The 20,637-nt window shown below is 43.5% G+C and overlaps 1 protein-coding gene across 1 annotated transcript in view; it reads right to left on the bottom strand.

Moving 5' to 3' along the window:
• Nucleotides 1-20,323, bottom strand: part of mdfi (MyoD family inhibitor) — a 30,037-nt gene extending 9,714 nt beyond the window's left edge. The window contains exons 1-3 of the mRNA XM_018758577.2: nt 20,270-20,323; nt 19,219-19,323; nt 7,816-7,947 (exon numbers count right to left, since the gene is read on the bottom strand). Coding sequence (XP_018614093.1) covers nt 7,816-7,947; nt 19,219-19,312 — 226 coding nt within the window. The 5' untranslated portion in view covers nt 19,313-19,323; nt 20,270-20,323. The remainder of the gene's footprint in view (nt 1-7,815; nt 7,948-19,218; nt 19,324-20,269) is intronic.
• Nucleotides 20,324-20,637: the final 314 nt, after the last annotated feature.

Here is a 20,637-nt window from a genome sequence, read left to right as displayed (position 1 = left end):
TAGCTCCTGGACTCATTCAGGCACTCAAACCCCTCCACCACGATAAGGTGGCGGTTCACGGAGGAGAGATGTTACACCCCATGCATATATTACAATTGTTGTGCACAAGGACCCAGTCCAACTAACATCACCATGAAGCCACAGAGAACAACATCCAGCATTGCCACCATACATTTCCATGACTCGAGATCAAGAAGGTTAACTTCCCTCCCTAACCAACAAATCACTTCAAGTAACTGCTGAATTTTGTTAAATTTATAATACTGGCTAGGTGACACTATGCAATGATATAGAGGTAATAGAAAACAAACACAAAAATAGAAACATGACTGATCTAAGTTTCATTGCACAATATGACAGTTCAATAGCTTCTGCTGAAGTTTTGTCTCACTGTCTGCATGACAAAAAATGAATTATTTGCAAAAATAACCTGTCTTTAAGTTTGTATGTTGTTTCACTTTAGGTGCAGCAACAGCTGACTCATTGTACAGCTCATGGAGCAACTCCTTGCCACTTTACAGTGCACAAATACTCCAATGTTCCTCACCGGTCTGATCGAAGAGTTGATCTTGGCCCTGCTATGCTGCAGAACGCTAATTATGCTGGATGCAACAAAAACCTGCGTAAGGCATGAGGCCTCGAACGCCAAGCAAAATAAACCTGGGGCGCGAGAAACGTATACAAAACGAAAGCACGGTTTCGTATGGTCATCCCTTGCGACATCACCATCCGCAGAACTAAACACTTTCGGTGCAGAAAAAGAAAATCAGTTGCAGAGAAATACAGCTTAAAACCAACAGAAAAATCAAACAATCATATTGTGAAGAGTCAAGATTAACCTTATTTTGATGCGAACACTGAGTCCACAAAGTACTTTAGGTTATAGCTGTAAAGCAGCAAATTATACGTGGGTTGTGCCTGAGCAAACTAATCAGCTGCTTATAGATATTTTCTGTATAGAATTCTGAATCATCATCCCATGTGATGGTTACACTCATCTGAGGAGTAAAAAGCTCACAGCATGTTGCTGCTTTGACATTACACTCCTTGTCAACAGCTGCCACTTCTTCTGCCTCTATGCTGCCTATTTTGTTCCACATTTTTAAACAGTAAAATCGCAACACTCCACTGGGGGTTAATGATGAACACAAGATGTTAAGGGTCTGAGAGAAAAATCACTGCCACTCTCATCTCATCTCTCTAAATCACTGCTTCTACTCATAACTCTTTAGTGCAGAATGCATATCCATATCCCAGAAGGTTAGCCTGATTTAGTTTGGTGATCCTTTCTCGCAAAGAGCAGTATATTTCACGTTTACGGCCTCTTTGTCGTCCTCAGCCAGGAGGTGGGCAGTGCAGGAGATACGCATTTACTTCTCAACCTGGAGAAGGATCTGGTGTAGCGTTGCGTTCCAGAATGCGGATCACAGCCTGCCACTGGCATCGATACACCCCCTGAGCTCTGAACAGACTCAAGGTCTGTCAGTCAAGGTGAACATTCTGGAATCTCCAAACACTCTCAGACGAGCTTTATACAAAATCATCTCAGACATCTGCTCATTTGCTTTTCCTGTGCTCATTTCACAGGAATCTGGATCTCATTCTTATCTTTCCAAATCACTTATGATGTCCACGCTTACACTGTATGATGTACACACTTCAGCAATGACAGGAACACATTCCTGAAGCAGTCCTATGTTAAAACACCTTTGTGTCAATCATTACATTGTAATCTGGTTACCTGTGTAAATCACTATACCTGCCTGTTTGTGCACAGACATGTGGGACTATTTACAGCTAAAGTGTATCTGCTCGTTTTAACAGCAAACCACAGTGCTCTGACCAAGGAGTAAATTTGAGGGAACATCCTGTGCCGCTCCACACACCTCCACCCTGTCCAATCCGCACAGCCAGCCACTGTGAGCGTCTGTTTTCTCCCACCAAAGCTAAGATAACAGATGAAAACAAAGACAGGCCCATAAAAAGTATGAACCTTGGTAAGTGAAAGGAGCTCCTAGAAAACAGCTTCAACTTTTTAATTTTAAAGAGGAAAAAACGTACAATTATAATGCCACAGTTATGGCTGGATTCTCTAATAATAAACAGCTTTACACAAACCATGCAGTTCAACTTCAAGATCAGTCCCCCCTACTTTTTTGTATCTGTACAATGTGTGGCAAGTACAGTCTATGGTCCATTTTTAAGGCTGCTGACACTAGCTGGGAAACAATACCCCTTTTGGTCTCAGGCTGACAGGGACATAAAAAAAAAAAATCTGAAAATCTCAGGAAAACACAGATTTTAAAAAACTGCCGTATCATGAGCTCCCAGAAAGCAAGACCTTAGTAAATGTCAAACTGCAAAATTACTCCATTCTATAAAACCACATTAAAAGACATTGCAAATCAACTGCAGTCAAAAAAAGACTTCTTACAGCCTCACTGAGAGGCACTATGTGATGCCACAATATGTGACAGGTCTCAACAGTGCCAGTGGTGTTCGTTCTTTCACTCTTTCTTCCTCTTCCAGCTGGGAAGGGAAATTTTCTTCGCAGCAAATTTGTGTTGTGTTGTGTGCACCGACACACCAAAGTAGCTGTCTGCTGCTGCAGGGTCGCCGGGGCATCTGGTGAACAGTTGTGCCTGAATCCGCAGGCAATAGAGCTCACGCAGCTTGGGCACAGCACCGCGTCGCATTGCCTCGTTCCTCCCCGCACGGGCACATCAGTAAGTCTGGCCGGTGCAGAATGAAACCATTGTGCCAGATGGTGGGCTGAGTCCCAAACCTGGCGGCAGCCTCTCAATCCCTCTGCTGTGTTCTTCAGTCTCCCTTTAACAAGCCGCTCCCCTTATCCACAGCTTGCTCTGCTTTGCCAGTCAATTTTAAAGCTAGGTTTTCAAGTTCAACTTATGGTCACTGGCAAAAATCAAATATAAGGACAGCAGGTGGTGTAGTGGTTAGCGCTCCTGCCATTGGACATAATGGACCCAGGATCAAAGCCCACTTCCTGCTGTAGGACCCTTGAGAAAAGTACTTAGCCTGAATTACTCTAGTGAAAGTTGCCCAAATTAATAAATAACTGCAAGAAACTCTGCAAAAAAAAATGTACTCTAAATGAATAAATATGACTCAACTTCCTGAAAGCCTTTGCCTCCTGAGTGCTTAAACTCACAATGCTTTCTACTAAATAACACAGGCTGAAGAGTTAGTAGTTTATTGTTGGGGGAGGTGCGATGCTGTACAACAACAACACCATGCTGTTGCCCTCTTATTCACTTGCTGCTATAGTTGGACTTGTGGCTTTTCCAGGCCTCTTTTATAGCCCAAACTGTCTGTGGGAGTGCATACATAAAGGCACAATGAATCACCCCAGGTAGTTAAAAATAAACAAATAAATGGCCAAATGAGCAGTTTGTGTGAAGCACGCTGGCCACAGACGGACATTGAGAAGAAGGGCGCACACCGAGTCCGTATGTCACGATGCTGCTTCAAGAGTTACCATGGAGACAGGGTGGGATGGCGGGATTAGGCCAAGAGGAGGTTAAGTCACAAACTGCTGACCGCTCACCTCAGCTCTGCTTGTTCCACTCCCCCGTCTCACATCACACCAGGGGCCAGTCTCCAGGTGGTCTCAGATGGGAGGGAGTGAGTCAGCACTCCGTCTGAGAAACTTCACAAATATCAACCAGAATTTACCAGTATCACCCCTGCCACGCCCCTCGAGAAATTACAAGCACACACACACACGTGTATGTCCTCAGTGCCCACATAATGATTTCTTAACAGTTGTCAAGCGATTTTGTGTAGATATACATAAATATATATATCAAGACTACATATTCACTCACTCAAATATGAAGTTGACAGCAGTGGGTTTTTGCAATGTGCTGGTGTGAAAAACACAACAATGCCAAGGAAATCCTGGCCTTAGAAACAAACACAAGAAAAGGTATTAAATAGATGGTGGTAGGTCAGGCATATCTAATGCATATGTGAAATGCTTTTAGGGGAAATTACCGTGCAAATTTACCAGGGATAAAAGATAATTCAATGGCATGGTTTCTAAACCCCCAAAGTCATATTTCCACTGTGGCCCCCAAATAGGGGGATAGCCATCCCTAAAGGCATGGGGCGATCAAATCATCCTTAATCCCCCCGTCTTGCCTCATTTCAATGACAATCTGGAGTGATGAAAACTCTAATCAGAGAATTTCAGGCCAGTAATTCAAAGGACATATTTTTAAGAAGTTTATTTCCCCTGACAGGTCCCTTCAGAGCTGTGATAATGAATGAATGAATGGGACTCAGAGTCCTGCTGAGAATGAATAAATGTTCTCTTAAATATCAAGTGGAATTTAAAAAAAATGCAGAGAGGAGAATTCCTTTGGAGTGAATGGTCAGGTCTGTGGATATACAGGGACATTTCTAAATGCAGCCACTGGGATATTTATTTAATTTTCAAAATTCCAACCTTCAACAAACTGGCTATGTCCTTCAGCATCCCACCTAATGGAGTCACTTTCACTTCGGGTTTAGCACCTTGTGCAGTACAGCGGGGCTTGAGGATATCTGACACAAAGAAAAACACGTGAGGAAGCCTTTCGACATGGTCCCATGAGAACCATGGGATGAGTACAAAAACAAGAAATGTAGAAAAAGCCTTTGTGATGGGAGTGAGAAGAATGATTTATTTTTATAAGAAGGCTAAAGGGTATGGAAGAGAGGGCGATGTCAGCCTGCGGTGGGAAGGTAGGTTACAGCGTAAGAAATAATGTGCTTCTGAGAGGGAGAGAAGAATTCATCATGTGAAAGAGAGAAGTACAGTTTGCTCTGGAAACCTCAGCACCGTTATGTCCTTATTGGGGAGTTAGCCTTTAAAAAAAGAGAGACTAATTAAAGGCAGCATACCAAGATCCCTTTGAATTTTTCACGTCCCTTTCCACTGCAGCCTGTCCACCGCTGACCTGGTACTTTCCAGAAACGCAGCAATAGGAAGGTAATACAAAATCATGAGTTCATAAGGAGTTTTCTAGAAAGGTGGGGTTGATGTCACTTTCTGTTCATTGTTACAAAATGTTTGACTTTCTTTGTTTTCTTTCAGTTTTGGGACCAGTTCTGCAGTCCAAATCTGAGCTATATGCTTAGACACACTCGGCTTATGCCAGGTTGACTGGCATCAACACTGTTTTAAAATAATGTTTTCAAATGATACTTATACTCAAAAGATGTTTCTCATCTTATTTTATTTCAGGGATTCAAACTGAAGTTTCAGACATGATCACAAGAGACTAACCAGAAATAAATAACAGTGGGTCAAACAACAGTTTTGACTTGCAGTAGACAGTCAAAATAAATGCTTTTCCTCAATGCAGATTTTGCACTCAAGAGACATTCCTTGTAGAAGTGATATTGTGTGCAGTTGTTCTGTTTTTAGAGCTTTCATTAGATCACAGTCACAAAGAGCAGCACACGCCATTCTCAGACACTCTGTCACCCAGAATCTAGACACATGCAACTGCTGTGACATAATCAGATTTCTCCAGGGCAGGAGGACATGGAATGCCATCAGGCTTCTGGTTTTTTCTGTTTATTTATCTCCTAACAAAGCAAAAGTTGATCCAAATACAACTTGTGTAAGAACTGACTACTTTCCATGATCTTTTGCTCTTCCTAATAAAGCAGGCAGTGGAAAATAACTGTGCATTTGCACACGTGCCACAGATTGAAAGAGGTCATAAAGCAATGTTGGCCTCTGATAAAGGGGATGGATGATGCAACGCAACTCATTACTTAATGAATTTCATGGAATCGCGTCCCATGCCTGCGGCAGCCAGAGGCGCCCAGACGTGAGCACCTTTGGGCTTGAGGGGAGAACAGCATGTCCACGAAGTTGTGCAACACCCACTGTTCAGAAGGTATGGGGACGTTTTTACGAGCAGCACAGTAAAACTTGGGGCTGAGGGATCCAGGGTTGGACTCCATGCAGTAGTACATATCTCCAGTCACACCAGGCCTTAAACACTAATAAAAAGCCTGATGCTATAGTATTTCAAAACTAAATCAGTTTCTTCTGTTGATGACATCTTTCCACCAAATGGTTACATCTGCAGTCAACTCACTGTTTGTTTCCTTTGTAGACAAAATTAAGCTGCTACTGCGACTACTCGTAGTCCCTCTTCAAAAGGCTGTGAATTTCTCAGGGCCTCTTTTTGTAAGTGCTGGGAAATGGCAATTAATCATACATCATGAGGATCCAATAAGTCAGCTGTAACTAGTGTCAAAGAAATTTTCTTTCTCCCCGGAACCGATCAACCACAGGAGATCCGTACAAAACACTCAGACACGTAGAGACTTTTCACGACAACATCGGCCGATGGAAGAAACCCAGACAGCTGGGTGTCTCACCGATCAGTTTGCATTGCCTTCTTTTTATTTGCAAGCTCATACATAGGTCATCATAAGGTGTGGCAACATTTTCAAAACTTTCTTTGCATCCGACACAAAAGTGATCTACTCCAAACAATTTGTTCCCGTTTAAGAAGTGTGTTAGGAGGCATCCTAAAGGTCAACAAAATTTTTTTGTGTCTCATTTCCCGACCAACATTTTCCATGGAGTTAGACATAGCATGCAGCCAAGGCACAACATATATTTTCTGAAAATATGACTTGAACATATTAATCACTTGAACATATTAACTACTTGAACATATTTTCATGCCACACTCAAACAATGTTTCACACCACAATAGACGTATTGAAAACTTAAAATTAAGAGGGTCCTGTGATGTGTCAACAAACATATGAGTGACATCAACCCCACATGTACCACATTTACATTTATTCATTTAGCAGATGCTTTTGTCCAAAGCGACATACATCTCAGCAAAAATACATTTTGGGCACTACATTAAGAGAAAGAGACATGGCTACAATGTGACTAAGTAAACCTAGTTTGTTACCTTCCACTTGATGCACCGATGTTCATCACTCAACTAGGTACATAAAATGCAGGATAGATGAATCCTGATAACCTCCTACCAATTTTTTTTTATACTAATAATAAGATACACAAAATCACATACAAAACCATGAAACCTGAGGTCAGTCCACACCCCTACAATATTGCAACAGGCACAAAGATTGTGTACAAAGGGGAATAAGTGGCTCCCTTGTTGAAGCAGTGAAGACACAACTGAAAACTGTGACTAATGTTAGTCTATGAGTTCCTCCCCAATATCCACCTTCCAACAGCACAACATTTTAGTTTGCGAGTCCTCTACCCTAAACTAAGTCTCCAGCTCCCGGCTGCCAACAAAACAGCATTACTGCGGCAACATTCTTAATGATCATCGACATCACAAAAGAAAACATTAATACCATCTGAAAGGTGAGGCATGTTCTGCTTTGCTTTACAATTCCAAATCTTTGGCACATTCACCACCATCTTTTGTCAGTGGTAAATGTGTCAGGTGTGATTTGCCTTCCCTGGCACAGTGGAGGAGAATGTCTCCATCGGGGGAGATGCCAAAAAGAGTCCTGCAGGTAGGTGCGGCCAGTCATGGTTACACCACTGGTGACTCAGATGTAAAGGCTTGGTCCAGACACACACTGAACTGATGCTTCCAGAACTCTTAGTCATACCACTGTGTGACACACAACACCCTCTTTTCACATGGCCTTGCTGGAGGCCGTAGGGATTTCTTAGACACTTTTACAAAAAACAATCAAAGTCTGGATTTTGTTCCATTCTTTGAAGAGCTCCTTCAGTCATTACAAAGTTAGAAACTATCCAAAAAAAAGGTATTTAGTACTTACATGTAATAGTATTGCCTGGTATTGGACTATCTGAAGTTGCCAGGCTGCTGCTGCTGTTCTCTGTGGCAGACTTCTCCTCTCTGGTCCCAGCATCCTCCACCCATCCCTGGGGTCCATTGGCCTGCTCAGAGTCTGCAAGTAGAGGATAGGGGGAGTGTCAAGCCTTTCTGCAATCATGACACACAACTCCCTGTTCTTCCTTCCAAAGCACTCACTGACATCTTTCAGAACACACTTCTGCTAAAGATATTAAGTGCCAGCTTTGGTGTGGTTACTGTACTAAGTAGGGCTGTAAATGGGGCATTATATGGACACAGAAAACAACTGCAGTTAACAAAGCTTTGTGGCTGTCATTCAGGCTGATGGTGGTACGGCAACGTGCAGATACAGTATGATGACTTGGGAAATTTAAACAAAACCTTCCTTAAAAAAACCTCTCCTTTCTAGATACACCATATAAAAAGTGAGCTACCAAAGGCCCCTTAGTCTGACCAATGGCCCACAGCCCAGGAGTGCAAGAGTCACAAGACAAAGCAGTGATTTATGGTCATAAATACCTCCACCGTGACAAAGGATATCTGCCCTCAGAGCACCATGCAGAAATCTTTGAAACAGCACCACTGACTCTCATGCCGGGCTGTTTTTTTAAACATGCGTCTTCTGGAGCCAAATGGTCTTATTATGTGCTGGTAATTACACAGGCCTCTCTCAGACAACCACGGCGCTACTTCAAAGCACCAGGTTCTGACCTCAGAGAGGCGCTGCCACGGAGTTTTGTTTCTCCCCAAAATGGGAGCCAGATGCACTTTATTTGCTGTCTGATAAACACACAGCATCTCCACAAGCCAAATACTGCTCCTTTCTGCTCAGTTTTTTTTTTTTGTTGTTTTTTTCCTCCAGTCTTTCTGTTGCTGGCACTGCTAGGGCTGGCTGAAGAGAAGCAAAAAATGTGAAATACCAAAAAGGGGACAAAATACAAGGTGAATGCAGGAAGAGGGTGGTTGAGGCACTTTGCCAGTGGGTGAATGTTCGCATGTGTGGGGATACTGGGTGCATTCTAACAGAGGGGTGTCAGGCACCGGTTGCCAGTGCCGACAGGGAGAGCTACCTGCAGCAAGCGTGTCGAATCGTATTTTTCACGCTGCTCACCTTTTCAAGGCCATGCCAACATGAGATGAAAATCACGTGGCCTGTTAACAAATCATTTTCACATTTTCTGCTAGTTGTAATGGGGACACAGTATGTTCGGTGTGTCATAAAACACCACCAAGTGGGGGCTAAGCCCTCACCATAAAGAGGCCCCGCTTTCTGTGTGCAGTACACAAAGAATCACATCCGTGTGGGCGCTGTGCTCATAACAGGCCTTTTGAACCTTATACTGCGTTCCCCAGTGTTAAGCGCACTGCTGGCACCAGCTGGCGCCACGACTGTACTGTGGAGCCAACCAACACCATCACTAAAGGGCATTCTTGCACAATACTTGATAAAGTGGTCATGAAAAGTATGAGCTGCTTGGGTTGAAAGTGACTGTTAAGCAACCAAAAATAATGCAGTAAGTAAACAGATGAAAGCTGGACTCAGAAAACAAAAGATACCAGTCTTAACCTTTGTGTTACCCTTCGACTCCCGCAGCCTAGATTTGTGCTGTTGGGGTGCCTTGTGACAGACTGGCATCCCATCCTGAGTGCGTCCCCTCCCCCTCCAGCCTTACGCCCTGTGTTGCCGGGTTAGGCTCCAGTTCACCGCAACCCACTTGGGACAAGCAGTTTCAGTCAATGTATGTGTATACCATAAAACACCTTAGTCTTTGCCATTTGTGAACAATGAAAGAAAAAAGCCTAAGCCAGATACACGACACATGGAATTTGTGCTTCAAGCCCCTTTGAGTTTGTACAAGTTGACAGCTATTTTGGATTGGGGATAAGAGGCCCCACAGGGCCACAGAACTCTCACTGGTGCAGACGCAGGACTGACAGAAAAAGGTAAGGACTTCATGCTTTCATATTCCTCCTTGACAACTGGAGCACATTTCAAAACTCACCATGCTGGTTCCACTGTTGTCAAACAAAAGTCTTCAATCAGATATGAAAATTGCTGAATGGAGTGTGGTGCTATCAGCCCACAGCTTCTTGGGGGGAGGAGATGTTAAGGCATAATCAGAAACCGGATTTAAAAACTAAAAGGAAGAGGATTTATTGACCCCTTGAGGGCTTTGATGCAGATCAGCAGAGGCTTAGTGTGAAGGTAGGATTGATGGGCTGACTCTGGTATACCGGCCTCACGCTCTCTCTGCATGGCTGACTGATCAGCAATCTGCCTGATGTCTTCATCAGGGCCTCATGCTAGCATTAGCATACAGTGTCGGCTGGGATGCCAGACAAATAAAGCGGCAATGGGCTGCGTAACACAGTACAAAAAGAAAAGACAATCATGCTTGCAAAACAAAGGCTATGTGCCCTGCAGTAGAACGTAACACTTTGAAATAAACTTTAGAGAAGAGCTGCACTAGTACCTTGGCACATGCAAGTTAAGGTGGAGTGCCACACAAGATGTAAACTGCTGCAGTGGACAGCTGAAAGAACAAGTAGACGCACTGATTAACAATTTATACGAAATGTTTAATCGTTACACTGGTGAACAGGTTTTTTGTCCCATGAAAAAAATGCCTGTTTTCTTTGTATTTTTGCATGCTGAATTCAAATATGTTTTCAGAATTTCTCTATCACCCATAGTTTTTATGTACCAGTGTATTTACATATCATACTGTACAGTATATTGGTACTGGTATGTGGCATTTGAAACAAAAAGTATGCGAAACACAATTATTTTTATTGTTTGTGAATTACAATAGCTTATTTTTGAAAGCACAAGCCTAGATAGGTGAGTCAGTGAGGAGCATGGCAAAAGACAAGACATTTTTCATATGGAAAAACGGTACCAAGGCAAGTGCAGTCCCAAAATATAATACATATTTGAGGTGTAATAACAGCCTTATTTATGAATAAGTAATATACATTTTTTTTCAAAATTTAATTGCTTTGTAACTTTTAAACCCTGTCTGATAAAAAAATTTTGAAAATAGATATGAATTCAGCATAAAAAGTACTGTAAAGAACACCTATTTTAGCTTGTGGGACAACAAAAAGTTCAAATTTTGTAGACCAGAGTTATTAATATAAAAACAGCTAAACACTGAAGGACCAATAACATGAAAATGTTCCTTCAGAAAATGTTTCCCAACACACATCAATGCAGAAAATGAAAATCAAAATGAGGCAATTAATGTATGTTATTTTTCCTCTAATATTTTTTTAACTTAGTAGATATTGCTGCTGTTTTTCCACATAATTTAATAGCACATGCAACACCAGCACCTCAGTCAATACATCACCTGGTGCCCACTTCTCCTTCCACGAAACACATGAAATGAAGGAGGCACTGAACACGTTAACCAGGCCAACCATTTGCAACAGTTCCCTGCATTCACAAGCACAAACCCATCTGCCTTATGCACTGCAAGGGGTTTCAAACACCTCTGTAAATTCAAGGGGCCTTGCAAAAGGAGTTCTGGGAGAAACAGAAGAAGCTCACGTTTGCTGCCGCCTCCTCTTCCTCACACTGATACTTCTTCGGCTCCCTTCATGCCGCAGCACTGCGGTCAGACCTTGCAAGGCTGCCTGCTAAAAAGCTTTCTTTATTAGTGGCGTGTGTGCAACAGAGATGATGACTGGCCTTTTCATACATGTGTGGACCCAAGGTCTCAAGTCTGGGTGAGTTCACTGGGAGACTTGGACATTGTACAGCCCTGTACTCTGACCGCGTACACATGCGCAGTGCCCAACACCCCCTCTAAACACGCTGCTTCACACCAAACAGAAGAGTGTTCATCCAGAGAGTCTTTCCACTGCCAAAGACGGTGCTGCGGCCTTCCTCACTCTATGAACTGCTTTAAACCTGTTAACCATTTCTCGAATCTGACCAGCATCAGTAATAAAGTAGATTATATTACATGGCATCTTATGTATTTCAACACTACTTTTTGAAAACAGAGAATTTTGCATTTTGTACATTTTTCTGTCATTCCACAGCCACTATAGGCAGAAAATAGCATTTTCCTCTTAACACAATATGTCTTGGATTCGGTCAAAAGAAAATCTAAACCTTTCACAAATGGTGGGCTGAGGGAGCTATACTGCACCCGTGTGCAAAAAGATAATTACTGTGACTGATTAAACATCCCTGTCTTTAATCCTTTAAGCACTGTCCATGTGGTTTTAAAAGAGTGAAACTTTAAAAAGCAGAAATTAATTGGAAGCCAAAACAGTGCAATGATTATTTGCAGCCATCACAGCATTGCCATTATCACTAGCCCTGACACACATTGCTGTGGCTCAGTGTGACCCCGTGTGTCCTTTGACATCTGTCAGGACACCACTAGTATGGCAACAGGAAGGTAAGCCGGAGGAGAGGGCAAACTCCCAGAGCACAATGGAGACACATTGCAGCACTCATGAAGGCTTTCAAATGCTGCTTCACTCAAATTTGGAGTAACCATAGTGCCTGTTTGTGTACAAATACCACAGCACCGGGCACAGGCAGTCACAATGCTCGATATACGTAGTAAAAAAATCAGTGTATAGCTCAATGACAGTGTATTTGGGTACCAGGAAACCCAGCGCAGAACAACCTAGAAAAGCCAGGTCCAGGGTAAATTACATTAACATTTATTTATTTAGCAGGCACTATTCTCCAATGAGCTCTACATAGTGTTATCAGCCCACACACCTTATTCACCAAGGTTACTTATACTGCTAGATACACTACTGACAATCGGTCGCTCATCCATACATCAGTGGAACACACTCTCTGTGTCACTCACATGGGTAAACTGAACAGCATATCTTTGGACTGTGGGAGGAAACCAGAGCAGCCGGAGGAAACCCACACTGACACAAGGAGAACATGCAAACAAACTCCACACAGTCTAAGCAGAGATTGAACCCACATCCTCTCGCATCACCCAGGTACTGTGAGACAGCAGCGCTACTTCCTGTGTCACTGTGCCATGAGGGACGATGTCCAGGGTACGAGGCAATCAGCATCTACTACCCTGGAAAAACAATGACAGTGGAAATTTGGGGCAATTCCAATGTATCTGGGTATAGGACAGCCACAATAAAAACAAATGCCTGAGAAAGCTGTATTTGTGGGTATAAAAACCCACAGTATCTCTGGGTATCAGATAAACATAGTTTCTGTGGAAAGAGAGCAACACAAAAATCTGTGGGCCTGTAGCAAGCCAAAAAAGCATTATGTGCGTGTTCAGAATAGTTAGTGGTACATGAATGCGTGTGTTTGTCAGCATAGGATGTGGCATCTGCAGCACACGTGTGAGATGAACAATGAGGCTGGGGGGGTGCAGCTGAAACCTCAGAGAACGAAGTAAAGCAACACACGAATACTGAAAGACACACATATCACAATGCATAAACAGCAGGAACTGGCTCCACAGAATTCCCAGAATGCCCTGGTACATATCCACTGAAGGGGTACCAAAGACAGCAAGTACCACAATCCTCCCATATGCTTCATCAAAGTACTTAGTCCATTAATTTCCACCATATACATTTCATCTTTATTACGACATTGAGAGTGGAAAAAAAATATATTTCTGAAAAGCAAGGGTTGTCAGCTAATTACTTAGAACCAGCTGCCTCTCCATAATGGGAGCATGATGCGCAGCGCAAGAAGCAGGTGGTGCCGGCCAGTGGAACGCTTTCAATGGATTGAAGCCAACGAGCATAGCTTAGTTGAAGGGGCACATATATCTTCCACGTTACACTTGGTGAGTACGTCGAAAAATTTGCTGAAGATTGGACGATGACCCCTTAGGGTCCAATTACGGCAGAGAAAAAATAATTATGCATCAGCCCAAATCTGCTCGTAACATGTTAATAAGTTTCGGAACATCCCAGCAGAGCTGATGCGCTGAAACAATGGGGGCTAATCTCGCTTGTAATGGAGCCAGAAGTGAAAACAGATACTGAGAACCACTACAAAGCAGGGAGTTGGAATTCTTCCAAACATACAGATTATTTCACAAAGAATAAAACAGTGTAAGCTCATTAAAGCAGAAAATATCTGGCATTTAACGGAGCTTTAAGCGGAATTTAATTGTGTCGGATTTTCTCTTTCAAACTTTATCCTTTAGAAAATATGGCGGGCTGATGTTTTTCAGTCTTGTTTTGAGTATCTGATGTGATTATGAAAAGAACACAAGCGAGGTGTTAATGAATTAATGACACTCGCCATCATTTACTTCAGTGGTTCAGAAAAACAAAAGTAAACTCAAAATAATTTATGCTCTAAGGATTTTAGCAGAAATAAATAGAAATCCATTTAAAAGACAGAAGTGATATGCTTTTGTTAACAATTCCCAATGTGAAGCTCATCCAGGTGTATATCGCACATGTAACAAATCTTATCTAAAAATGTCACATGTAAATGAGAGAGGGGGGTGCGGTGGCGCAGTGGGTTGGACTGCAGTCCTGCTCTCCGGGGGGTCTGGGGTTCAAGTCCCGCTTGGGGTGCCTTGCGGCGGACTGGCGTCCTGTCCTGGGTGTGTCCCCTTCCCCCTCCGGCCTTACGCCCTGTGTTGCCGGGTAGGCTCCGGTTCCCCGTGACCCCGTAAGGGACAAGCGGTTCTGAAAGTGTGTGTGTGTGTGTGTAAATGAGAGAGTTTAAAATGTCAGAGAAGCAAGCCCCCTTCTGCATTTCTGAATCAATACTAGGAAATGGCTACAGATTTGTTTCTATATCATATAACATCTGCCATCAGTTGTCACTATAAATCCTTGTCTTGTATCGATAATGCAAGGTCACTGTTGAACCATGAGCGATTAAATTGAAAGTTTTTCATATTCAAACACAATTTTAAGCTTTTCATTTGTACAAATGCAGCTTAAAATATTCAATTTGCTAGACAGTATTCAGTTTGTATAAACATCACCTCTTTCACTTCTAAAATAATCACTTATTATACAGTATCAAAATCTTACTCATTTTTTTTACAACACATATCTAGCAATATATTCAGAAAGCACACACATTTCAGAACCGCTTGTCCCATACAGGGTCACGGGGAACCGGAGCCTACCTGGTAACACAGGGCGTAAAGCCGGAGGGGGAGGGGATGCACCCAGGACGGGACGCCAGTCCGTCGCAACGCACCCCAAGCGGGACTTGAACCCCAGACCCACTGGAGAGCAGGACCGTAGTCCAACCCACTGCGCCACCGCACCCCCCCACTGCGCCTCATTACAAGAAACAATGAAAATATGAAACAATGACGTTAAAAGCTGTTATATCAAGTAATTTGACCTTTTCTGTAAACTGCCTCAAAAACTGTTTCTCAATCCTCAAAAAAAAAAAAACATATCTTCAAAGCATTGTACTAAGGCTACTTTTTAATACCATATTTCATCTGTAAAATTTATGTCACCAAGTTTCTCCTGTAACATTGTGAACTTTTTCCCTCTCAGTGTCTTATATACAGCACTATAAATATATACATTTTCCAAACAATTCATGTAATGCTGTACCCCAAAACAGCATTTATTCTGCAAAATGTGTATTAATGATTGCTTTTATACAAGACATAAATTTTTGTACGTGAGTTAAATTCAGATCCGTGCATTTGAAAGTCACCTCAAATTCAACTCTTGCAACACACAAATGAAACGGCAACTCCTGAGTTGTTAAACGATCGTCACTTACACATATGCATTCCCCTATAGGCAATGTTAATATTTTTCAGATGATCAAATTTCAGAAAATGAAAAAAAGACAGGGGGGTACAGCAGGCTTGGCCGGGTCCCGCTCCCTGGCAAGCCTGGGGTGCGAGTCCTGCTTGGGGTGCCTTGCAATGGACTGGCATCCCGTTCCGGCTGTGTCCCCTCCCCCCAGCCTTGCACCCTGTGTTGCCAGGTTAGGCTCTGGCTTGCGGTGACCGTGCTTGGGACAGGCGGCTTCTGACAGTGTGTGCGTGTGAAAAAACTAGTCAGTGTACACAGGAGAGTAAATATGAAAAATACTATGTGGTGTCTGATATCCCTGAAAATATATATTTCACATTTCTTTTAGAAATAATGACTGTTTTAAGCAGAAAATGCAGGCATGTTTTGTTTCAAAAAATACAAAAAGGCTCATAAACACAGATTACAAAATTATATGGCATTCAACACATGTTAATGACTAAAAGGTTTGCCAGTCAAATAAACATGACTGTGAGACAACTGTCCTTCAAGGTCATTCATTCAGGTATCTGAAGTTATAGCCTGCTGTTAATAAGAGCAAAAAGTGGCCGGTTCAGCTCCCAGCGGAAGCCCTGCATCTCCAGCCCTGCTACTATCAGGAAAGGTAGTCATCCGGACTCATCCCTGACTTCTGTGTAAATACCCTGTTGCAGAGACAGGCAAAGTGTAAGCCATGATCGCTGCTTCGGAAGAAAACACAAGATAAGCACGTGCACAACACTGTGACAATGTTTTAGCTGCAGATTATTAAACGGAAAAGTATATTCAAAAACACGTAGAGTCAACAACAATGAGAAATAACACACAGGAGAAAGCGAGCACAGTCTGAATGGTAGGAAGACTTGAATAAACGGCCACTCTGATTGCATCTTCACGGATGAGTGGTGCCCAGGCACTCTGAGCTTCGCATGATGACAGCCACAGAGATGATTATATCAACACAATGCAGCACAGCATAACAGGGAAACTCCTTTTTGGTGACTTATCAGGCCAAGCACACCGACAGTTAAGCCGGTACACGTGTGACAACACAACCGAATAACGCATTAACATTTACATTTATTCATTTAGCAGACGCTTTTGTCCAAAGCGACATACATCTCGGCAAAAGTACAAAAGTGCAGAGCCACCAAAAGCTCACAGAATAGCACATACATTGCCGACCCTTTTTTGCAGGTGGATTAGCTGTCGGCTATACCAGTGAACGAAAAGTTATCACTGCAATATCAGGTTTACTTCAAACGTCTAGCGTATTAGCAAGCACAAACTTTTAAATGCAGCAAGTCTTCATCCCGCAGCTCTACTGCAAAGTACAACTGCTGTTTTTTCCCTTCTGCTCATGACCGCATACTCAACACAAGGACAAATGGGATGGAAAAGGCCAGGTTTTGCAAGGAATTTAAACACCTTGAATCACTGGAAGACCAGCCACTAGGTCAAGCGCTAAAATCAGAGGAGGGTGAAAAATAAAGTCAGCTGATGTGATGCCTCTCGATATTAAGCAGAAGACCAAAGATCAAGAGCGTTATTAAGGAACAAGCCCACCTGCTGCCCCTGAGGGCAAGTGGTGGAGGAGAGTCCTCCATTCTCTTGGCTGCTGGAGATGCTGGGTCTTAAATTAAAGCAGCAAAGAACCCTTTCAGTCTCAGCAGATACATGCAATCTACATGGACATCTGACACCATGCAGTCGCACACGGGCTTTAGAAGTCACGGAAAATTGGTCGGGGCACATGAAAAAGAAGATCCAGTCTGGTTTACATCACATAACAGGGTTTTTCACACAACCCATTTGCAGTCTTACACTCTTTCCTTGAGAGCAGCTGTTCCAAATGTGATATCTTGATGAAGACCTGATAGGCAACTACAACAGATAATAAAGCCCGCAGGTAGGTGCCAGTGACACACGTCTTGTCGAGAGTGGTTCCCATTTCTCAGCCTAAAATGGACAGGCTAAGGTTTCTTGTGTCACAACTGTGTAAATCACAAAAGGACATTAAGGCTTACAACATAAGGATGAAGTGCAGTGGCCACTACTGAATTTTCAATTTCCGTAGATACAAAAAGAAAAGATGGCAGTTAGTCTTTTCAATTTCAGCAGTCTAATGTGCATTTCAATGCCCCAGAAATGCCCCTAAGGCTCCAACCAAGCTGGCAAGCTCCATAAAGTCAGTGTTGTCCTTTTCAGGCCCTGCACGTTGTACTAAATGCTCTCTGCACTGGATGACCAGCAGGTGGGCACTGGCATGACCTGGACAGCAGGTTACTTACTGTTGAAAGCAGGCTCTAGTGAAACTTTGCTCCCAGTCTACCTGGCCATGAACAAAGTCTGTGCTCACCTTCTGACTTGCATCTTAAAGCAAGACACAGTAAACACCACTGGGGCCTGGCTCAGTGAAGATCTGTGACTCCCACAAGCAATATGCAAAGTGATTTTTTTTCAAGGTTTAACAAAAAGTTTTAAAGAATTTTTGTCAGCCACCAAGGCCCAGAAAGAACCATTATTCCACAGACATATGTAGTCATTTTGCTTGCTTTCAGCTGGTACACTACAAAATATGCTTGACTGGCTCCAATTTTAGCAGACAGGTCAAAACCAGAACATGTACTGGAGCTTGTGGTTAACAGAGTCTTCCTGGAGTCGGTCAGGGCTTGTCCCATCCTTGGGGAGTCCTGCCCGCCGTGTTGATTCCCGTGGCACGTTCCTGTGGCAACAGGGAGGGGCACCCAGACTCCCAGGCGACTGACTGGACTACGGCTAAAAGCACTCTGACAGATTTGATGTGCCAAACAATCTGTCAGAAGGGCTCCACACGCACCTCCGAATGACCCTCACCTGTCCTCCAGAGTCCCAAATGGTTATGGTCACTTGCACACATGCCCATCGAGCACTCCATGATTCACTCCAGTAAAGGTGAACTTCCCAGGTAGAGTTCACCCCAACAGACAATTGAAAGAAGTCAAATCTGGTCCTTGTTACAACTTTATATACAGAGCATTAAATATTTCTCTTCTGCAAGTAACACAAAAAAACATTGTTTAGGGGCAAGTTAGGCAACAATCACCATCTCAGCTTAATTAAATTCACATGTGTTGACAAGCGTAGTCTTCTTTTCCCCTCACAGCCTTTCCTTCTCAAGGATTAGCTAACCCTTTCAGATCTATAAGCCCGTCTCATGCATGAATAATCACCTCCATTCCATTCTTAGTAAAGCTGGTATAAAACACACACGCAGATACAGCTGGAGCATGGGCACGGCAGAACAAATGCATGGTAATCACTCCTAATCGTCTCACCAACGCAGTCCAGCAATTCTCTCCGCCATGCATGAACTGGATTCGGAAATGATTAAGTCGAAACACCTTGTGTCCTGTTTCTAATGTTAGTAATCAAACAAATTCCTTAACATGAAGCGGTAGCTTGTCACAAAGCAACAATCCTCATCTCATTTTCCTTGCACTTAGCTAATGCAGGTCGGAGCATGCCTTGTCGAGGGACAATATTTACACTGCCAGGTAACAAGTCTCCATGCTGCAAGCGCAGAACGAGATGCAGCGAGGTGGTATTCTCCAGATCTGACCATCCTTACCTGCACCGGGGTTTCTGGGCAGGCTGTTCAATGGGCTCTGGGCCTCACTGGCATGTTCAGGTAAGATCACAGTGTGGCAATCCTTGTCAGACATCTGTTCAAAAGCTGGAGAGGGTGAGGGTGAAGATGGGAGGGAGGGTAAGAAGGGTCAGATACAGAGCCAAAAAACACTCCCCTGAGAGAACACCTTCCCCTACTGTGCCCCTCCAGTGATGACCCACATGCTGACTGTGGTCGAACCGCAGCCGTAATGTCAGATTTGAAAGAGAAACTTTTGCGTAAGACATCATAGCAACAAGGAAGCTCCAAATACTCAGGACGCAAATAAAATAAAGCAACAGTGGGTCAGAGAACGGCAGGAGGCCAAGATGATACTGGCATCTTATTCAACACTCCTTTAGTGCTTCAATGTGCAGTGTCCACAACTGGGCTTGGGCACAGGGGACCATGGAGAAACGCATCCTGGGAACCCTTTAGGTTTTCCATCCAACTGTGTGTGTTGTACAGCCAACATTCCCAGCATGGAAATCACAGCTGCTGATCATTTCATTGACATGGCGATTAGGAGGTGGGTTGTGCACGCAGTGTCTCCGTAGGACATCTGTTCATCTTCTCCTCATACAATAAAGCACTGCTCATTGTCACAGCTCTTATTATGAGTAACTCAATCGGGCTGTCAGCAACAGGGCCGTGATGCCTTCTCGTGAATCAATTTCCTCTTTTTCTCAGACTCCGCTTTGCCATCGCTATGCAGCTGACATTGACTTGCAAAAGGTTTTCTGGCACATCTTTCAACACGTAAACACAATGATCATGGGTAACATCTGCTACCACACACAGTATGTGATGGAGGGTAAAGTTAAAAATGCTCAAATAAAGAGTGAGGAAATGCTAAATACTAGTAAACGCATCACTTGTGTGCAGTATTTATTTTTCTTTCTTTCTTTCTTTCTTTCTGAGCTGACACATCTCTCTCATGTTGTATGCTGCACAAAGCATGATCACTCCTCCGACTGACAGAAGCTTCTTCACCTGGGAGCGCAAAGCTCACCTGGACAGCCGCGCGGCGCCCGTGGAGTAAAGTCGCTTTTTGCACGTTGCCTACCGTGATTCTCACAGCACGACAAAGCCGTGGCTCCAGCTGCGGGTTGAACTGAAAGCCGTGTGTCCGTGAAACGATGATGCGTCGGACTTTGGGAGAACTTTGAAGACTTTCAGCCGCGCAAGAGCAGAGCAGCGAGTCCGTGCGCGCTCAACTGCGATCAACGTGTCCCGGCAGGACTCGGAACAGCAATACCAACAGAGGAGCAAAGTCAGCGAACACTGAGCTCACCTTTACCGCTAATTCATCGTAGGCTCCGGTGAGAAGGTCCGAGTTGTCCAACTCCGAGGTGCGAAGCGCTTCTACTCCTCCTCCCT

The sequence above is a fragment of the Scleropages formosus genome, chromosome 2 (assembly GCF_900964775.1).
Source record: "Scleropages formosus chromosome 2, fSclFor1.1, whole genome shotgun sequence".
Classification (NCBI taxonomy): Eukaryota; Metazoa; Chordata; class Actinopteri; order Osteoglossiformes; family Osteoglossidae; genus Scleropages; species Scleropages formosus.
Note: the sequence above shows the minus strand (reverse complement) of the source record. Positions and strands in the feature narration are given on the sequence as shown.